Raw genomic sequence first — 22,826 nt, 5'->3', positions numbered from 1 at the left:
TGTCAAAGGTAGAAAACAGACAAATTTCAAAAACTTTGTATAAAAATAATAAAGGGTTATTAATAATGTTACAACTGATTTCACATTTATCTGTTACCTTCTTTTTTTGGTTGTTTGTTTGTTTGGTAAATGTAGCTACAAGAAAACAAGATTATACAGGAATCACACTGCATTTCCACAAGTCAGTGGTGAGGGAGAGAAAAACCTTAGTCCTTTCCTTCCTACCCCAGGCATTTAACAGAGACTAAGATTCTGCCTAATAATTTTCCTCACAAACTTAACATACTGGATGGATTATTTTTTCTATCCTCTCTAATTCTACTCATCACTTCTCTTGGGGGGTTTTATGGCCGTGCAACATATACTGATTTTCTTTAAAAAAAATAAAAGTAACGAATCAAATATCTTCGCATCAGCGTGTTCTACAGCAAGCTGCCTCCCGAGCACCCCGGTCCTGTGTACAAGTCGGTGCTGCGTCCTCTCATGGCTACGTCCCTGGCCCTCCCCACCGCGGTGGTGACCTGTAATGGGACGCATCTTCTGGGATGGCGTCTTATCTCATCGAAGCAAGTGGAGTGGCTGCGTGAAGCCAGAGGGGCGTCGCTTCCACTCCTGGTCTGGCCGTGTCTCTCTCGTTACCTGTCAGATGTCTTGAGAAAGACCAAAAGGACCATACCAACAAGATGCAGGGTAATTGTGAGGATTAAGAGGACAAAGAATACACAGAACATGCGCACTTAGGAGAGCGCTGGGTGCCGATCTGCTCCCATCGCCAGTATGACCGCACTTCCTAAGCGTGGATAACTGGAGTGCACACAACCGACCCTCCTCCTGAGCTGAGGGCCAAGAAAAAGATGAGCAGCTGGCATACAGCAAAACACCACCGGTTTGCACAGTTAGTGAGCAGGACCTAAGACAGCATTTAGTAGGTTCCATCAAGAAAAAGTTCTATCTGACTTATTCTTTAACAAAGGAAAAAAACACATACAAAACAGAGAAAATAACAGTTCAAAAACTGTTGTTTCTTTCAGACATCAGTTCTTAAGATAAACCCCACCTTCCAAACCCCAATCAAGTTATCACTTTCATCTTAGTAACTCTTTGTTTTCCACTTCAAGCCCTCTAGCCAAGAAACTTAAACTGCGGAGGACAACTCAGGTGGACCGGATGACACACAAAAACTCATGACGACCATGAAATCAGGATTAACTCTGAGGAACAATATCTGATGTTCTCACTGCAGAAGACTAGAGGAAAATATTTCAACCAAAGGAAACTCTACATTATAGAAATAGATAAATGAACACATATATAAAGAAAACATATAGGAAAATGTTACGCTCATTTTAAGAGCCATCTTTGTTCACAAAGTTCAATGTACAGTAATTTAACTACACAACAATGTCTTTTTCTTCTGTAAAGAAGAAAAAGAACACGTATTATTCCAGTAATTTGATGTATCTGTCTAGACTAAACATAGCAGGCCATATTAAACACTTAAACAGCTTCAAGGAGGTATAATTAAAACATAAAACCTTTCTATAGTTATAGTATAGCATAGGTTTTGTTGTTGATTTAACTAACACTGCACTACAGATAATGAATAAGTATAACCAATCAAGGATTCCTGTGCCCAAACCTGGCCGTTCCTTCCCAAGCTACCACCACACATCTGCTTTCTGTTACTCTCAGTTAATTTCCTAGGAATTTACACAGTAGAACCATATACTACTTACTCTTTCCTGCCCAGCCTCTTTCTCCAGCATAGTTATTTGTGACTCATGTGCATGGGTAAGAGCATAAATTACTTCATTTGCTTTACTTGCTGAATAGTATTTATTACCAGACTGTATCAAAGTTTGCTTTTCCATTTATTCATTGAGGACATTGGAGTTGTTTTCATTTTTGGCTAGCACAATAAATAATTTTGCTATAAATCATCATATATAAGCCAAATGCTTGCCCATTTTGTATTCTCACCAGCTGTGAATATTCCAGTTGCTCTACATCTTGAAGAAAATTTGCTTCAAATCTGAATTTCTAAATATTAAGGATTTCTTTATATACTTACTGGTCATACCTCTTTATTTTTTGTAAAGTATCTGCTCAAACTTTTCAAGCCTGTTTTAATTAGTTGTTTCTTCAGAATTTTGTTTTGAATTTTTTTTAATATATGTAACATTCTAGATACAAATCCTTCATGAGATTTGTGATTTGAACATAGTTTTGCCTAGTCTGTGATTTGTGTTTTCATTTTCTTTTTGGCAATTCTTTTTTTTCTTTAATTAAGTTTTATTGACAAGGTGATGTACAGAGGGGGTACAGTTACATAATAAGGTAGTGAGTACATTTCTTGTCTTGTTACACCTTCCCTAGTTCAGATAAGCATATATACAATATCCAGTGTACCAAAGTCATATACAGTGACCACAGGGGGTACTTTTTTTGGCAATTCTTGAAAGGCATTAATTATTACTTTACAAAGTGTTCAGTTTACTAATATTTCAAGTACTTTTTCTTTCTGTGATGTTGATATTATAATCAAGAAATCTTTGGATACATATCCAAGGTCATAAAAATTTTCTCATTTGCTTTCTTCTACAATTTACATAGCTTCAAATCTGACATTTAGATTATGATCACCGAATCAAGTTTGTACACAGCATGAAATATGGGTCAAAGTTATTTTTAACTGCATATGAGTATCTGATTGTTCTAATATTATATGTTGCAAAGGCTAAAGTGTATTGATTCCATAGTGAAAAATCAATTTGCAGAGGGTGCTGGGGGCTCAGGCTTGTAAACCTACCTACTCAGGAGGATGAGACCTGGAGCATGGGCATTCCTAGCAAAGCTGAGAAGAAAAATCTATAAAGCTCCACCTCCTCTTAAGTAGAAAATTTCAAGATTGGAGGTATAGCTCAAGTTGTAAAGCACCAGCTATGAGCAATAAAGCCAAGCAAGGACACAAAAGCCCTGAGTTCAAGCACCGGTACCAGGATGCAGGCACAAAAAAGCCAATTGGCCAAGTATGCATATTTCTGCTTCCATAATCTGGTTTGTCCCACTGAAGTACCTGTCTGCGTAGACTACAACACCAGAATGTGATGACTACAGCTTTGCAGGAAGTCTTGAGGTCCTATAGCCTAAGTCCTACAAATATGTACATGCTCTATATTGCCAAGCTTTTTTGGCTATCAGACCTTTACATTTTTACCTAAACTCTTAAATCAACCTGTCAAGTTTATTTAAAAAGAAAGGCTTTCAGGGATAAATGTAGAAAGACATGAAATCTTAACCGTTCAATTCTACTAATCCATGCACAAGGCAGTGGTCTCAGCAGCGTTGTGAGGTTTCTAATTAGAGAATCACGTGTCTTTCTTATATTTATCTGAATAAACCTTGTTTGAAACCTAGTTTGAAAAAAAAATGACAAATATATGCAGAAGTCTACTTAGGGATTTCATTCTAGTCCACAGGTCCATCTGTCCATCTTTAGAGCAAGAAAATACTGTCAAGATTATGATAGCCATACAATAAAGAGTTCAAATTATTAATGTAAACATTCCACTTTGAACATAATATGATAATAAATAAATTGACAATATTTTCTTCATTGTGCAAACTCACAGTATTCCATTTACCCGGTTTGTAAAATGTGTTAGTATATAACTCATGACTACTCTGCTTTGAAGTGGGTGGAAATCCCAAGAACCCATTTTGACAGATTCAGCAGAGAAAGTAAAGAGGGCATAACATTATGAACTCCACTGCCTAAGTCAGTGGCATAAATTATAAAGATTAAGATCTTGAAACTCAATATTCTTGGTTTGGAAATTTAACATAAGCTCTCTTAAAATGTGGTCAATGTAAGTTATTTCACTTAAACCTTTTTTAAGTAATTTAAATTTAAAAACAACATACTGAAAGAACAAGATCTTTTATATTCCTTATAAATGTAATAATTGGAAGTTTTCACATCAAGCTTATACTATGTTGTATAAATTATAGATTACCATTTCATTGAGTTTAATCATACTACAGACTAAAGTGTATAATTTTGAATTATATACAAAAACAAAAGGGGAAAACACACTAGAGCAAAAACAGCATGCTACGTAAAATACCACGGTAAAGAAAATGTACCATCCACCTGAGCTCTTGATAAGAATGCCAAGGCAATTTTTGGAAACTAGACTTTATTCAAATCTGCATACAGTAGGCAGTAGTGCTATTGCTCTAATATTTAATTTGATACTTTTAACGTCACTCATGAGTAATTTCTTCAGGAAAACACAATGCAGATGCAGAATATGGACAGAATTTCTTGCTGGTTAAGTGTAACAACCCAACTTCTACACTGTGAAGACTGAGTGAAAATTTAAAAACAGAAAGTAAGAATTTCATTTTGCTAATAATTGGAAATTAGAAAGGGCTCTACAAAGAGATGTATAACCTGTGATGAAGTTTTTTCACAGACTACTAAATAAATAGATTACTGCTTCTCGATGTTTTGTCCCTGTAAAGCCAGAGGCATAAGCAGAATTGAGATGGTTCCTACTCCATCACCATCACCTATGCGCAGTTGCGGGGACAGAAGCTATTCAAAAGAGAACAATGCCAGCGGCAGAGGTACACTCCTGTAGTCACAGCTACTCTGGAAGCCGAGGTGGGAAGATCAACAGAACCTACACGTTCAAGACCAACCTGGGCAATAGAGTGTGCCTCTAAACAAAAAACAACAACAACAAAATACCTAGGAACAAATTCTGTTCTTTCCAATTTTCCCTTACATAACAATACTTCCCATTTTAGACTGTTGCTTTTCAAATATAAACCGTGTCCCAGACAGGCATGGAGAAATACTACACACCTCGGGTACCGTGATAGAAAGTAAAGGACAGACAGAGCCAGGACACTAGAATAGCATGTTGCCACAGTATTCTGTCCTTTTGTGCATCAACCATCTGTCAGACTGGCTGACCACATCTCCTGGAAATCACACTTTGCATTCCTTAGGGTGAGCTGGTGGTTATTAAGCTGGCCAGGACTCTTGAACAGCACATGAGGATTGGCTCTCGTGCCCTTGAATCAAGGGTCTCTGACAGGTGATAAAAGTAAATCTCAGAATGGAAGATGTTTTGTGTCAGCCCCCTAGACAGTCTGTATTGCAGTAGGGAATTATTTACGCCATTTGGAACACTTTGGAAACCTATCCCTTTCCAGCGGGATTGTAATTTGCCTGGACACTCTGTGGTAAAAAGGTAAACCATGTCAAAGAGGAAGACATGTGAGAAATATAGATTTCAAATGTACTGTTCAGGTCCAACCTTGGGGCGAAAAGTTGTGTGTTGCTCAAACATTTCAAATCCAGTATAAAAGCTAAGTGCCTAGACCGAGTTGTACTGAGCTGTTTTGTTGAAGCCGACAGTCTTAAGAACTGACTTTGGTATTAAAGAATCATGTTTGATTTGTGCCACAGAGGCAGATAAATGCCAAAAAGACAAATACCTCTGTCTGTGAGACATTGTCCTATATGGTATAAAGTTAATAGCAAAGTAATAAGGAGCCTCTGGACCTGACATAAAATATAAAGTTGTGCCAGCTCGATGCAGGCTTCCTGATCGATCCATCACGGGGAACGCCTGTGACCGCAGCGTGATGATTCCACTGCGGGCGAAGAGAGGCGCTGCCACGGGAGAGGGGCACAGAGGAGAGGCTGCGGTCCCCGGGGGCCACGCCAGATGGGACCAGGTGCACGATAATGGCGTATAAATCATAACACTTTGAATGCCAATAAGGTGAGAACGTCATGAGCAAAAGCCCTAACGAGCACTCTGTTTCTGCACACTCTGCCCAGGCTTGTGCAAAATCTGTGCCCTCCCGTCACCTGTACTGGGCCTCTAAGTCGGGGACTCCAACCGTAGGTGCACCGGGGGCTTCTCCAAGCTTGCAATGACTCTTAATAGTCTGAAGTTTATATTTCCAACATGGTTAGACACTGAAAATTTCCACTCAATCAACGGCTTGTAAGCCGCATGGAAATCTGAACCGAGCACACCTAAGATCATGGGGTAAGATGCCATTCATTTTCATTTACCTCCCCAAATGGCATCTTGGGTACAGAAGCTGCCCGTACCTGTATAACACAGCAATTCAGAATCGCACTGTACCACAAGTAACATGTTTTATTTATGCACTTTAATTTCACACCATGTGGAGTGTGCCTGGAAAATTCAACCATTCTCACAGTACACAAAGAAAAGTATAAAATTTAGGCATGAATTGTGTTACTGAATGACTTATCCAGGAAAGATCTGATAATAAAATAAGGTTCTACTAACAATTACAATGGACAATTTCCCTGACCATCTTACGCACACAGAGTTGAGAATTACGTAAATAATCATATGTAACATCTATTCGATCGCAGATTTGATTACATATGAAACAAGATTTGATAAGTGCTCATAACTGTACATTTTTATATTCTCTAAGACAGATGTCTATTCTGTGGAATTAGCACATCGTTTCAATGTCTACAATTATATCTCATGCTGTTTCTTTGTTGCTAATCATTCTTAAAAGCAGAAGTAACTAGCACTAAGTTTGGACCAAATCGACCCACAGAATGACTGACAGGGATGGGCGGGCAGGCGGGCAGGAAGGCAGGCAGGCAGGCAGAGAGCAAGACCGGAGAGAGGGCGCCAGAGACAGTGTGGGCAGCTGAGGAGGCAGTGGGCGGAGGCTCCCAGCGGGGTGGAGGAGACCCACTGAGGGCTCCCAGTCCATCCCCTGAGGCGAAGGCTGTCCCCCAGACACACAAGAAGAGAACGCCTCATTTACACAACCTTCCAGAGCCAGAGTGGTTTGGTTACCGACCTGACATGAATTTACTAGGAATACTTGAGCCCTCAAACACAAGCATTTCCATTTTTAAATAAGTAAAAGTAGACAAGTTAGCTTTTTATGAAATCTGTGTACTCAGGGAGTACAGAACTTTCTAGCTAGATAACGTAAGGCGTTCAGTAAGCGGAAGAGTAATTGAGGAGCCCCAGTGTGGCGGCGGGACTGTGAAGAGGCCTTGCCCTGCTCTCTGCAGAGAAGAGTCGGGACTTGGATGGAGTACTGACCTGTGTGCTGCCGGCGGTGCTTGGTGAGGGCATGCCTGGTCCCACCGGCAAAGCCGCAGAGGTCACACAGAAACGACTTCTCGCCTGTTGCAACAATAAACAGATGAGGGACGGTGGAGGTCACAGATCATTAAAACATATCTATCAAGGCTTTCAGGGTTACTAATTCCTCCAATCAAATGTTTCCATGTAAATATGTCAAATGGGAATGAAATTACCACTGCGGTTTATTGACTGTGATAAAATCTGAAAAGCACCACTGAACATAATTACATACTTGTCAGACCCATAAAAATTAGCTTTATTATCGATGGAATGGTTTTGAACAACTTCATTTCTGGTAGATGTCTTCCAGATGGAGCTGCTTTATGCACTTGAACAGTTTTTATGCATATCCCGATTTTTTACAATTCCCATACATCTGGCCTTTCCGAGCTGAGCAAAGATTGCTTGGCATAGTTCATATACAGTATATATGCTTCTGCTTAAATAAAACATATTGAATTTTATCACAATTTAGGAATACTGAATTGGTTTTATCTGATCTATCGGGGTCTTCTTCAATCACTTCCTACTGAATAGCATAAACTAAATTATATTCTTTGAACATGCTGAGGATTCCAAGTAACGATGACATTTACATCACTCAGTACCAAGCCCAAGTCGATGCAGTTTATGGCTCTCAAACTTTCATAGTATTAAAAAAAGGAAGTCCAAGATTGCTAAATAAATGCTACAAAAACTCTTATTATTTATCTTTAATGAGCGTTCCTGACTGAAAAATTCTGCAACAATTACAAACAGCTTTGGCAGATGCAAGTATTTGCTAAGTAGAAAAATGCTTATTTTTAAAGCATTTTACACAAGCTAACGTCTTGCCAGGCAGTTTATAAATGCAATATATCTTTCTACCGTAGCATATTTAGGCAATAAGTGCTGGCCAGCTAGGCGGTTCATCCCATAAGACTCACAAAAAAGAGCAAAACAGAATAAAAATGCTAACCTTAGAGAGATTCAGGAAAATTATAAAATACCTCTCCAGAAATAAATCATGGGTATCTATCTTTAACTACTTCACTATCTTAGACATCTAAAGCAACAAGTCTTTCCAGTTTTGACCCTACCAGCCTGCTTGGTTTCTGTGTTTCAGTATATCACAACATAAATTCAGCCCACAACATGGTGGGAAATTATAACTGTCTTTTTAAGGTTAGACTACATAATAAATATATTATAGCAATATAACTCTGGTAACCCAAAAAGAGTAATTCCCTTTACTTAAAAGCATTACCAGATCTGCTAACTAAAATGAACACTTTTTAGTAAAGAAACACTTAAAAATATGTTTAAACATATTCCCCAATGGTATGTTTAAAAGTTCATTATTCAAAAAACGAGGCTGAAATAAAATACTCTACTATCTGCACTTTCATATTATAAAGTTAAGTTTATTCCTTGAAATTTTATTCAATAAAGAATAGAGTAGATTGGCTGTGAAGAATAAAGTTTAATTATAATTACTCATTTAATTATTTAATCAATTTAAAATGTAAATCATTCTAACTACCTGTATTATCAATTAAAAAATACTAAAAGAGGCTTTAAAAATTCTCTAAAGACAGTTTGATCCTTAATATTAACATACTCTACTATATAACTTATCCTCATTGTGTTGAGAACTCTTTTGTGTGTGCAGGCAGAAACATGCTTTGACACACACACAGAAGTGTATGTGTGGAGTGTGTATGCTTGCCACTGCGCACACACAGATGGGCACGCATGCATTCCAGGGTGTGGGGCAACGGGGGATGTTGGTGTGGACACGTCCACCTGTCTGGGATTCTAATGAGGGATGAGTACTCTTGTTGCTTTGAGATTCTAGAAAAGCATTCTTCCTTTCTGCCATGAGGAACTTCTTTGTGACTTACACCTTTCTTACAAATTAGCAACAGTAATAAAACTAAGAAAATGTTCATAAGAGCTATACTCTCCATCTTTGTGTAATTATATATCTATACTTATGTATGCTATACACATGTATATATACTAGCTATATTAAATTCTAGTCCCTTCCTAATTTTTAATATATATGGATGCAAAGACAGAATGATCCATTTTCCATGGAGCTTGATGCTACATACATTAATGACCTTGATTTTTTTTGATGTATAGATTTTATTTAGTATGTCAGTCTCCAGTGTATGTCATAATTTACTTTGGTGGCTTGATTTGGTGGTCAACCTAAATTTAATTTTTTTTCTTTTCTTTCTTTTCTTTTTTTCTTGAAATGATAGGGGGTTTGAGGTTAAAAATGGGCAAAAAAAGTGTCTTTAGAGAAGTAAAAATTAAGAAAAAATGAAGTGGAATATTTCCTTCAATGTAGAGAAGAATCATTTAGCATGCCATATTTTTATGATAACAGAGATTTAATGGGAGAGTTCTTTTGGCAACAATTTGAATTAGTTTCCAGTGTGCCATTTTGCATTCAAATGTAGAGAGACATGGAAACCAATCCTTTATTTTCTATTAGAAAACAGCCACTGTCCCCTCTCTCTCATTATGGTGCAGACTACAAGACCTAACAACAAAAATCCATATTATTGATCCAGCCAAGTCTCCACAATTATTCTTTAGAAGGAAACGCCGACGATAAATTACATCTGCACTGGCTTTTCATCTGCTGCTCGATATAAGTGATCTCTCAGGGCAGGCTGGAGACCTTAAATCGTCAACACCCTTGTCAAGGAAGCTAAGGAGGCCTGGACTTCCCACAAACTGCTTCAGAAGAACTTTTAACCTAGATTTTCTAACAACAAGGCAAGATTCGTGGCAATCACAAGACCACTTTGGAATGCTGATTGAAATTTATTATTTTTCTCTGAGACTAAATGTATTGTGAGAGTTAAAGAAACAGGGCCACAAAAAGAACGAGGCATCTCTTAGTAATGTGGTTATAGAAATATGAGAGAGTAATGAGGACCACAAAGAGAGCAAGCAGGTAGCTCCTGGCAATGCAGTTATTATAGCACCATGAGAGAGTCCTCAAACGCAATCTTTATCAGGAAGGTTTGAGGCCACAGTAGTGAGGAAATGACAAGGAAGTCACAAGCATAGCAGATGGCAGCCCTGGGTTAATGGAAGTGTAGTTCAGAAGACCCCAGTGCAGGGGCCTCCATCCCGCCCAACGCACCTGCAGTCCCAACACTGTTCTATCAATTACCTTAAATGCCACACCATTGTTTTCATGATTTGAAGTAAAATTCATGTCAGTGTGGGCTTTCTAAATAGATAATTGTCTTAAAAATCATATGAGCCAAATTCAGATTCATTTCTATGTGTCTGTGATAAAAAACACTTAGGTCTGAAAATATTCTCCCCTGAAGAGAGATACTTATTTGTTTATATTTTTAATAGTATATAAAACTAAGATTCTACATGTTTAAAAATATTATGCTTACATTACTTCCATAACAAAGTAAGGCTACTTCTTTTTGAAATGTTTGATAAGGCTCACGTATAAATATACACATAAAAATGGGAATGAGTCTCCCATTATGAAGCTATTCTGTTTAAACACACACACACAAATGTCACTCTTATGCTACATTCATCATTGGTGGAAAGCAATGATGTCCTATTATTTTCACATATACTTTTCATAATATTTTAGTTTTTCTTGTTTTGTAATGTTTCTGGTGATGGGGACTGAGCGCAAAAGTTTCGCATGCTGGGCAAATGCTCTACCACTGAGTTATAAACTTTACCGTCTCACTACAGGTCTTATGCTGGGCTCAAACCTGCCGTCTCCCTGAATCTGTCTCCCAAGCACTCAGATTACATGTAGTGTCATCGCTCTCAGCTTAATTAACTACAATCTTAGCTCTGCAAACAGGCCACCATTCCCACTGGCCTGTATCCAGACTGTCAGTGTCCAGGCCCCCCGCAGCCCCGCCCACCTCCCTCCTGGGTTCAGAGGGGCGCTGCCCACCTGTGTGTGTCCTGTAATGGTCTTTCATGGCAGAGGCGGTGAGGAAGGAGTAATGGCATGTGGGCCAGGTGCACTTAAATGGCTTTTCTCCTGTGTGGAGTTTCATGTGGTTGTTCAGGGCCCACTTCTCAGTGAAACTTCTGTCACATAAGTGGCATGTAAATTTCCTGCATAGGGAAAGAGAAAACAACATGAATTCAGCTTGCACACCAGCATCCAAGGCCCCCGAGAGAGCGTGTGGTCACCCTGAAGTGTGGTACACACCGCCTCCGTGAGGGAACTGCAGGCTGGGTCTGTCATGTCTGTATAACCAGGCATTGATTTTTCTGTCGAGGCCTGGCACTTCAGCCATTTATTCTCTGCTTTGCGGTTGGGCCCAACGGGTTTGAAAAATTCTGTTACAGTCCAGTCACCCCTGAGGCAAAAGTGAGAATAGATTTCACCTGTACAGGCCTACACCACTTATCCAGGGCATGGGCTGTCAGAGCAAAGGCTAAATGAAATGCTATCCATACTCAAGCACTCAGACAAGCCCTGCTGTCTGCCGGGCGGGCGGCCTGGGCTGCAGGAGGAGCCCACTCCCCACGGCACCCCAACCTGCGGGGCCACGCTCCCAGAGAGAAAACGAACCCCCAAACGCCTCCTTCTTGAGAGGGTTCCCCTGGGCTACCCCATGAAAATATATAAAGCCTTCTTTGATAAACATTAAGGGAGATTCTGACCCAGATTTTAAAAAAAGAAAAGAAAAGAAAAGCCTGAAATTCAGAAATCACAAATGTTTCCTAAACAGCAACAACACAATAACAACAAACAAATAAGTAAATAATTAATTAAAGCATGAAAATAACAAGCCACTTCTTCAGTAAGAATGTTATTTCAGGTCCCTAGTTCAGATTTATTAATACCCTAAAAAAAAATAAAGGGACGAGTCCTGACCACGCTCCTGGGCTTCCTCTCCAGACTCCTGGCCCTTTCTCTTGCATGCATGGCATCACCACGAAAACTTATGTCTAACACAGCTGAGTTTTTCTGAAATCTCTGTAATGTGTCCAGATAATTAATTCAAGATAATGAACAAATAGAAGCAAATTAAACCCCAATAATTAAAATTACACTATTTTAGTAAGCTGGTAAGCATTAAGCCATGAGAGACCAACAGAGGCAGCTCAGGTGACGGCTATAAACCAAAGTATACATTAAGCAGTTAGAGCCCTTTAGCAAAGATTTAAACCACATATTGTAAGGTGTATTAGAAGGAACATGTGCTTGTACAGTACACAAAGCCTTTCAGTGTCCTGTTTACACACCACCTTGACATCAATATGTAGATAAAGAATCCCAGCCTCCCAATAGTTAAATCTCCCATGTAGGATAAATAGGATACTTCAACAACTTCAGTCTTACAAATTCCTAAGAATCAAATTGCAATTTGTCTTTCATAAAAATCTTTTATTGTGTAATATGTACAAAAATTTAGGTCTTAAATGAAATAGAAAAAAAGGTAAATATTTAAGAAATGCTATAACATATCTTAAGTGCTTCACTAGTAGTAAATTGGTAATTTATTTATCTCTATAATGTATATGGGGATTCATTATATTTGCACCCATTAATGTAGACTTACTTTGAAATTACTATGTCATTTGATCATTTCTTACTGGTACCAGAAAATGGAAAATATATAACTAAACACTTCAAATGCACTGTAAAAAATGCATCCGTATATCTCTTTGACAGGTCTTCATGCATTTAACATTTCAAAACCGTGACAGGGATCTTATTTCCAAGATAAATTCCTCTATCTACTTATTTCTTCATGTATTTATTGTAGGTCTAACCTTCCCCTACAAGAAATAAATAAGGAGGTTAAGTAGATGCTATCTTTAACAAATAGTTTCTCAAGACTGTATTACAAGTTTATGAATGACAAAATAAATCCCTCATTTTAAAATCTACCTTGTTGTACATTTAACAAAATTACACTAAAGAAACCTCAATACAGGTTCTCTATTATTCATACATAATAAAAATGTTAAACTAAAGCTCACTGCCTGTCATAAAATGACAAAAGCCAAATAACAAAGGAAATGGGGCCACCCGTGGACTTCCAGTGTCCTCTCACTGACAATCTCTGTATGAAAACGAATAAGCCCACCCGCTGGCACTTTGAAAAGAACTGTAAATATTGCCAGTGTAAACTGGCCTCCTAATGATGAAGATCTGCCCATCAGTGGTTCCCAGCACCCAATCTTCTTCAAGATTGGCCTTTATGCTGTAAGTCAGTGAGGGCTGCGTCACTTCCTGAGGGATGGTGGCTGTCCTGGGGGCCCTGGAGGAAAGCAACAGGCGCATTTCCAGAGGAGCTGAGAAGGGCAGTGCTGCCCCTCCACGCCATCCAAGCCAAACAGGGCGCCCGGAGGGTTCTGGTGGATGAGAGGAAGGCCTGCAGAGGCGCCCCCTACTCCAGCACTAGTCTGCAAAGCGCAGGAGATGTGGCTCTCAAGGAAATTACAGGCTACTAAAGGGAAAAAAAATTTAAACAAGATCACAAAAATAAACTCAATGCCAGAAAGAAAGAAAAACAAAAATGCATCCATACGTACGTATATACACACATACTTAAATGCCTTCACAAATTTAAAAGCAGAGCAATGCTGGGACAAGGCACCGCAGCGGCTTCCCCAGGGAGTGGAAGAATTTACCTTCGGCCTTGAAGGACAGGTGACAGTGGGAAAGCAGGGAGAGGATGCACCAGGAGCGGATGCACCGCTGCAGAAAGCCCCCGAGCTGAGTGGGGCAGCACAGGGTGGCCGGACTCCCCGTCGGCAGAGGGGGGAGAAGCCCCAGGGAGACGAGGTGAGGCCCGTGACTTACAGCAGGGGAGGGGATGCTGGCCAAGTTCACAATGTATCTTAAAGAGGCTCATTTCACAAAGTGTTGCTAGTCAAGTTGTACAGGAGATGAGGGGAAGGAGGCGAAAAGCCAGTCGCAGAGAGTGCGGGGAGGGTGACAAGCGGGGAGGGGGTGACAGGAGCACCCAGAATGGGCTGGCATCTGGCTCCCGGGTCCTTACAGGCGAAAACTCAGCTGGTATCCAGGGGTAATTTTAGACCAATGGGTGAACAGAACAGCAGTGCAATTTCATCCCTCCCTGGCTGTACACACTTGGGGATCTGACTGCAGGATGGTATCCTAACAACAGGCAGATTTGGTTGTGGGACTCCTAACTCCCACACCCCGCGGACTGCCTTTACCAGGATGTCACAAACTGCCTATTTCGAATGCACAGAAAAGGGCAGTACTGTGTCTATGCACATGGGACAAAGCAATCATGTCTTCTGCGTTTGTTTCATGTCCCTTAGAGAAGCGGAATTTTACAATTAGCCTTGAAAACTGTAAATCTTTGTATAATGGCTTGTCAACATCTGATTGGCACTGCAGAGCTTAGCCAAGAGGCTGAGCAGACAGAGGTCAGCAGAGGAGCAGCTCTAGGAGTCAAGGCCCTGGCTGCGTGAGGTAGGCTAGCTGCGTTGTACGTACTTTATCACGAGACTTGAAAGGCACAAGATGCCAAACCATGCTGTCACTCACAATCAAAAGAGAAGTCTTTGCCTTACCCCTAACAAGGCTTCGCTAGACTGTTACCAGGTAGGAAGAAAAGAAAGCATCTCAAAAGAAAACAAAGTCACAAGCAAAAGCAATACAATGATATCAGACTTCACCCAAGCAAGCTGGGTAACCAACAGACAAGTAGTATTTGTTCTATATAAATTCATAGTGAAAAACGTTCAAACATAAACATCTTTAACAATTCCTGACAAGAAGTACTTTCACAGCTGACTTACTAGGACTGAGATTCCATCATGCTAAAATTTTCTGAGGGCAACTGTAGCACAGAAATCAATTCAGAATTAATCTTTTAATACATGCTCATTCTTAAGGATTCTCATGCCTCCTAAATATAATTCTAGGCATTTTAAAAGTGGTCTTCATATATTTACAAGAGACTGCACACATAATCACAATATGTACTATTTCCTTAGCATCTTGACCAAATTCAGGTTATCTCTGTCCTTGTCTATGACCCAAGAAAGAGAGAGCCGGATGAAGCACTTAGCAGAGACTACAAAGGAACCTCCTCTGAGAGTTTCTTCTTATATGACTTGTAGTAACTAAGCTAAGACTAAGATCCACTCCTCCACACTTTAATATCTGGAAAAAGAATACAAAATAGCTACATTGGACTACCCCTTCTCACCTGGTAGTTACTAGTCCTAATACAAAAAGTTGAAGAATTAGTAGAAAACAAAATTATGATTATATGATTATCACTGTCTTTGTAGATACTATGATCTTAAAGAAACTGAGCATTTGCCTGCCTAACAGATAAGTAGAATGAATAACATTCTATCCATTAGAGACTTAATCAAAATTCATATGCATCTCACTTATGCATAAAGATAAAAGTACTTTGGCAAATCTGCTCTTCTTTAATTTTAAAAGCGGTAATACGTTTCACTAGCATATTTTTGTGTTGTTTTCTAGTCTGAACAATGCAGAATAATTTCAAAATATATTTGTTTTAGTGGTACTTTTCAAAGTTGAAAATGTTCTAACTCTACCATTTTCCAAGAAAATTTAGTCTAGATGCACAGACCAAAAGGAACGCATATATGTATGGATGTACAAAAATAACTCAGTCTCCCATTTAAGTTTACACAACCTTACTGTATGATATTCCTGCTAAAATGGAATATCATACTATCATGAGAATGAATAAACTAGAATTGTCAGCCTGAGTTTGAAAATCTCAAAATTGGCCAGATACCAGTGGTTCACATTTATTACCCTAACTAATATGCATGAACATACATGATATAATTTCACACTGCTCACTTCCAAGGTGAGAGGTGTAGGGAAGCAAATGGGATACAGTGGCAAGTATAGATGTAGTTGTTTTTTCAAAAGAAAGAGAGCTGAAATAAATACTAGAATATTTAACATTGAATATTGTGGTTCCTTTGTTTTTAAATTGTCCATCATTTTAAAAGAGCATTTTAATTATCAAATAGTATTTCACACAACCTTTACTCAGTCCTTGAAGAAATCCTGTCAAAGTAATAAATCGTACAACTCCCATCTAAAAAAAAAAAAACTTACCGAAAAGAAAGACTAGGGTGTGCTACAGATGAAACTTTAATAAAAGAGTAAGTTAAATTTGTCGAGGTAATAAAAGGCTATGCAGTCAATACCTTTCAAAACTATGACATGGAAGTGTTGACTGATCCAAAAGTATTATTACAAAACTAAAGTGATACTACACTTTTTAACTGGCAGGTACTGCTGCTCTTTGTGGGGTGGGGAGGGGAGCAGAACATAGAACTGAAAACAATGCAAAATTTCTACGGTTACTAGGAAAACAGCAGAATGTCCCAAAGAATGTTTCAATAATGTGTAAGCTACTCAGATGCTACCAGAGCATGGGCAGTAACCAAGTAATAAAGCCTTCTTTTAATGATGGTAAGTTAGTAATCATACGGTGATACAGGAACGAATGGAATAAAATGATGTGGTCTGCCCAGTACAGTTACCATGTGAAATTCTGCAGAGATGCAAACAGAACTGAGAGACAATCACTTCCCTAACAAAGCAGCACATAAGCAAGCACCTGAGAACAACCACAGAAGAGTACATCAGGGCTCACCGCAACAACCCTGTGGGTCATCACCTACTGAATGCCCAAAGGATAACAAAGCAACTCAACAATTTAAGCAACTCAACTTAAATGGATATGCTTCTCAATCTTGAGATGCTTATGATGTATTTGGCCTGGCAGCATGCAAATAAAATCATTTGGAAACACTGTAAAAGATTCCTTTTGGTCGATATGTTTGGTTTCTGTACCTTTGGCTTGTATATAAAGTTTATCACATTTGTGGAGGGTAAGAGCAGTACAGAAACAGTGGGACAAAGGGTGAACCAATTCCGCAGTGATACTCACTAGACACTATGTTGGAAAGGAACTATACAACTTGGGGACCAGGGGGTGGGGTGAGGAGAAAAACTGGGAGAAAATGAGGGAGGGGTGACACAAGTCAAAAAGAAATGTATTCGTTACTTGAGACATATTACTGTAACTCTTCTCTACATCCCCTTTACAATACCATTTTTTAAAAGACAGATTGGTATCAATAAATATCTTAATGCTACTCCCCAATAGCCCTATTCATCATATTTCTATCCCATTTTAAAATGCTGTATTGCCACATGTCAGTGGCTCACACCTGTAAGATCTGAGGTTCATGGTTCAAAGCTGGCCTGCAGAGCCAAGTAAAACATAAGAACCAGGAGGGACAGGGGCAATGTCACATGAAGACAGAGGCAGAGTGTGAAGTGCAAGCGTTGGAATACCAATGATTGCTGATAAACCTCCAGGAGTAAGGAAAAGAAAGGAAGGATTAAGAGATTTCGGAGGAAGCGACAGTTCCAACACTTCAATTTTAGACTCTGATCCACTAAGACTGTGGGAAGGCAAGTGTCTACTCTTTTAGGAACCCTATTCTATGTTGCTTTCTTTTTTAAAGCAGTCCTAACAAACTAGTACAAAATGTGTGCCAAGACTGAAAGGTCCTGTCTTTTCTCTATCTTGTTCGTGTCTCACGTTGTGTTTCTAGGAACTTTCGAAGGGATGAGGTACTACCTTCATTTTGGAAAAGATCAAGATCAGGTCTTCTTAATGTTTGTTATGAAAGCAGCAGCGGATCCACAAGTTCATTGTTTCTGGCGGGGGAGGGGGAGATGTGAACTCACTGTTTATATGCTATCTGTCTGGATCACATTGTTTCACTTCCATGCAACTTAAAGGGAAAGAGAACCAATAGCAACGAAATGACACTCAGGCTGCTTTCTAGCCAAGATTTCATTCCTTCTGCCACCACCAATGACATAGTAAGAGGCTAAATTATTAGCTTGTAAGGTGAAGCCAAGCCCCACTCCCTAGTAATTTCTGAAAACAGCTCTCATTTCCTGCCTTCTCTCTGAGTCTATTGTATCACAGGGGAAAATAGAAGAATCTGGTCTTCACAGTGCTTGAGTTTGAAGACTGGCTAACAGCGGATAAGCTAAATGACAAAGGTGTCAACACAAGAGATGTAATAAGGTAGTAGGTATTTTTTAAATCCAAATAGTATCACCTTTGTAATATTATTGAGATTACTTAATAAGTTCGAAGCACTAGGATGCAACATAGAGGTTTTGACTTACAATGACAAAAAGGAAAAAAAAAAAAAAAGAAGAAGAACCAAGAGTGGCACTGTGGCTCAAACTGGTAGAGCCTTGAGCAAAAAAGATCAGGGAAAACACTCAGGCCCTGAGTCCAAGCCCCACGACCGACAAAAGAACCCCAAAAACTGTGTGGTGCTTCAACATAACATAAAACTTCATATTACATAGAAAATTTTAAAAAGCCTTCTTACTATTTTGATTACTCAGGATAACCTAAAAGATAACTTGCTTGCTACTTCACTGAGACACTTGCGGACATAGGTGACCTTCTTTTTGGAAATGCCTATGTGTATGTGTGAGCAAAGACCTTGATGTATGAAGTCAGAGCCTGGCAAAGTGCTCCACGCTAAAACAAACATCATGAAGATTCAAGTCAAAATGATTTTCAAGAGTTGCCTATTTCAGAATTAAATTCAGTTCTGAAGGCTCAACTGTGAAGTTCAGATGAGAACTGGAAAACTTCCCCTGAGGGCTTTTACACAGGTCACAAGGGAGCCAGCTATTTAGGACCAGAGTCCTCAGTGCATTTTTTTTTGCCCCAACAGGTGATAATTAGCCTAATTAACAGACTAGATCCCTGTTAACTAGTTGAAAATTTAACCTCACCTATGCCAAAATCTATAATTTTTAAACCTCTTAGCATAGCTGTGAAATATGTTTTTCTGGCCCTTTCAATTCAACTCAAGAGGTAAAAAGCTCTTTGTTAGCGTAACTTCTGTGAGGAATTTGAAGGCTACCTCAGTCTATCAAGAACTAAGAAAGTGATTTTTTTTCATAGAAAACCCTTCAGGACCACAACTACTTTCACCAAAATGAATTGAATTCCTCTCTCAAATTCTCATATCTATGAATTATTTCTCAGCCAGAAATACCATAAGCTCTGCTCAGGAGGGTGAGATCTAAGATCTGAGGATTGTGGTTCAAAGTCAGTCCAGGCAAGAAAGTCCATGAGACTTTAATCTCCAACTAATCACAGAGAAAGGTGGGAGAGGCGCTGTAGTTCAAGTGGTGGAGTGCTAGCCTTCAGCAAAAGGAGATTAGGGACAGAACCCAGGTCCAGAGTTCAAGGCCCAGGACTGGCAAAAAAAAAATAATAATAATTAAAACTTAAAATTAAAAAAATTCATTTAAATTTTGCTGGAGTTTCCCCACTATCGCACAAGCTCTTTCTCCAATACTCAGCAGACATGACAGCATCTTACATCCGAAGTCTGGGAACCCCAAACCTATGTGAAGGATCAGATGGTTTGGGGCTAGGAGACCTTTGAATAGCTGATATAACACAAAGAGAAGATGTTTTAACAAATGAATATACCTGTGTTTCAATAAAACTCTATTTAGAGAAACAGAAAGTAAGTTTAATCACAGAGAAACCTTCAGGATCACAACTACTATGACAAAAAGGAATTGAGTTTCCTTCCAATTCTCATCTATGAATTTTTTTCTTGCCAAAAATACCATAATCTCTGCTTAAACCAACAGCAGGAAACTCAGCCTCACCCATGCCAAAATCTATCATCGTTTTTAAACTTCTTATCACCTGCAGTTTGCCAATCCCTGATGACAGCAGGTGGTATATGACAGGTACTTCCCTGTCAAGAAAAATAATCTGATCCACACAGAAATTCAAATTCTATTATGCAAACAGATAGAAGTCCAATGCGCCCCTTTCTCATGGTCTCAGAAGTTAGTTTAGCCCAACAATAATTCCTGTTTGTTTACACAAGTTTAAAAATGCAGGTAAAGGGGCTGGGGATATAGCCTAGTGGCAAGAGTGCCTGCCTCGGATACAAGAGGCCCTAGGTTCGATTCCCCAGCACCACATATACAGAAAACGGCCAGAAGTGGCGCTGTGGCTCAAGTGGCAGAGTGCTAGCCTTGAGCGGGAAGAAGCCAGGGACAGTGCTCAGGCCCTGAGTCCAAGGCCCAGGACTGGCCAAAAATAAAAAAAATAAAAATAAAAATGCAGGTAAAGCAGGTAAAAAGAATGATACTACACACGCCATACGTTCCAGTCACGCCACCCCTTCAGACAGGCACCCAGGCCGGAAGGTGGGGAAGCAGAAACAGTTTTAGCTAACCCGAGTCGTGAAGGCTGGAGAACAAGGCAAACGCTTTACTGCCACGGTCTCTAGCCTGGACGAAATGAAATTTTACGACTGCAGGTTAGGTGTGAAAACAATGGATTTGCGGGAGGAAGGTCAAAACGGTAGCAACAAACATGGGACTAAGATTAATGCTTAAAGTATGTACAAAGAAATTTTTCAGCCATTGTTTTCACTGACACACGTAATTAAAGCTTAAAAATGACTTAAAATGCATTCCAATATGTATTTTATACCTCTCTTCCAAACACCCTGACTTTCAAACTTTGAACATTAAAAACACACTGCTAACAATCTTCAAATCATGATACCTCTGCTAGTTTTATAACCATCCACCAATTAAAAAGTGTACATTAAGATTTTCTGTGAGGGCTGGGGATATAGCCTAGTGGCAAGAGTGCCTGTCTCGGATACACGAGGCCCTAGGTTCGATTCCCCAGCACCACATATACAGAAAATGGCCAGAAGCGGCGCTGTGGCTCAAGTGGCAGAGTGCTAGCCTTGAGCGCGAAGAAGCCAGGGACAGTGCTCAGGCCCGGAGTCCAAGGCCCAGGACTGGCCAAAAAAAAAAAACAAAACAAAAAAAAAGATTTTCTGTGAATCTCACAATTATCCATGCCATGTACAAATCTATACATACACGAAAGACATACATATCTCTTCAAAGGAGTCCATGCGTTAATAATGCATAAGGCAGTGAAATCATTAGAATACAGAACTCCACAATGTACGGTGCACTACAAGAAAGCCATAAATGATGTTCCCAAGGCTAGGGAGGTGTCAGTACCTCCTGGCTGTGATCCCAGCTGCTCAGGAAACTGAGATCGAGGAACAAAGTTCGAAGCCAGCACAAACAGGAAAGTACATAAGACATTATCTTCAACTGACCAGAAAAAGGTCCAAAGTGGAGCTGTGGCTCAAGGGGGGCTGTGGCTCAAGTGGTAGAATACTAGCCTTGAGCGGAGAAAGTGAATTCAAGCCCCAAGACTGACACAAAAAGTGGAGTTCAGAAGAATGAGTGGATATAGAGAAAAACAGTTGGAAAAACCTTCAAGGATACGGCAAGGCTTCTAAGTCAGAAAGGCAAAAACCAACTTCCACAGTGAAAACAAGGGCAGTCACAAGCTGGGGGGTCCACACCGACTCCAGGGAGAGGGTACTCTACAGAAAAAAGAAAACTGTGCTCCTTTAAAACCAGCTCAAAAGGCCTCCATGACTCAGGACAGATGCCACTCTTCAGTGACTGCTTTGCTGTTCACAATTTCATAAATGATTTGACAGGCCTAGATATCTCATTATGGAAGTTGGTCCTGTTCTTTCAGACCTAGAAGTCTCATCCATGAAGGTTTCTAAACTATTTGTTATACTTATATTCCAAGCGTACACACACACACACACACACACACACACACACACACACACACACACTCTATACCAAAGTTACACATACTAAATGCACAAAGTCATACACACACTAAACATGGCTTATTTAGCAAATTCTCATGTATATATATATGAATTAAATGTGGTGTGAATCCTTGACAGGAATCTCACAATCAGAGTACACAGGCATATAACCCATACTACAATGTGCTCTCAGCTGAGATTCATGCTGAAATCACTTTTACATTAGACCCCAAGATGGCATGTTAGCTTTAGCAAAGAATTCTGTGCATCCATCCCTATACCTCCTGTAAGAGTGTTCTTACACGCTGTAAGAGTGTTCTTTTCAAAGGGCTGGGCATGTAAACATCAACGGTTGTCCTATGTGTCAGGATACTATTTTAACACAACTAGTTACAACATCAGAATGAAATAATGATTGTAAAGAAATGGGCAGAACAGGAGATTATGATAAGGACAGTAAGCCAGATTCAGAAAGGCAAAGGTTGTGTGTTTTCTCTAAATCTAAAGCTTAAATCCTAAATCTAAAGATAAACATATACCTAAGCCCACAAGGACCATACACACACACACACACACACACGCACGCACGCACGCACGCACGCGCGCACACACACAGAGGGAGAGAGAGAGAGAATATGGATATTATTTGTAAGGCTATTTGAGGGCATTAGACAGGGACACAAAGAGAATGTTAGAGGGTGAACAACACCTAAATACAGTGCAACTATGAACCAAGACAGCAAAACAAGTCATTGAAAGCCATTGAATTTTAGGGGTGGGAATGGGAAAAATGACAGAAAGCCGGGGTCAATCTAACTAGAGCACAGTATATGTATGTGTCAAACAGCAGGGGGAAATCCTCTTCAACAATTACTGCCCACACACACAGAATGAGGCCTATAAAAGAGG

The 22,826-nt window shown here is 39.6% G+C and overlaps 1 protein-coding gene and 1 long non-coding RNA gene across 2 annotated transcripts in view; one reads left to right on the top strand and one right to left on the bottom strand.

Annotated features, from left to right (window-relative positions):
• Window positions 1-22,826, bottom strand: part of Znf407 (zinc finger protein 407) — a 368,981-nt gene that overhangs the window by 144,905 nt on the left and 201,250 nt on the right. Inside the window, 2 exon segments of the mRNA XM_048363049.1 lie at window positions 7,134-7,217; window positions 11,122-11,288. Coding sequence (XP_048219006.1) covers window positions 7,134-7,217; window positions 11,122-11,288 — 251 coding nt within the window.
• LOC125363794 lies at window positions 17,895-18,584 on the top strand. Its single transcript, XR_007213349.1, has 2 exons — window positions 17,895-18,162; window positions 18,414-18,584. It is a non-coding gene; the product is annotated as an uncharacterized LOC125363794 (long non-coding RNA).

Source organism: Perognathus longimembris, chromosome 15 (assembly GCF_023159225.1).
Source record: "Perognathus longimembris pacificus isolate PPM17 chromosome 15, ASM2315922v1, whole genome shotgun sequence".
Classification (NCBI taxonomy): domain Eukaryota; kingdom Metazoa; phylum Chordata; class Mammalia; order Rodentia; family Heteromyidae; genus Perognathus; species Perognathus longimembris.
Note: the sequence above shows the minus strand (reverse complement) of the source record. Positions and strands in the feature narration are given on the sequence as shown.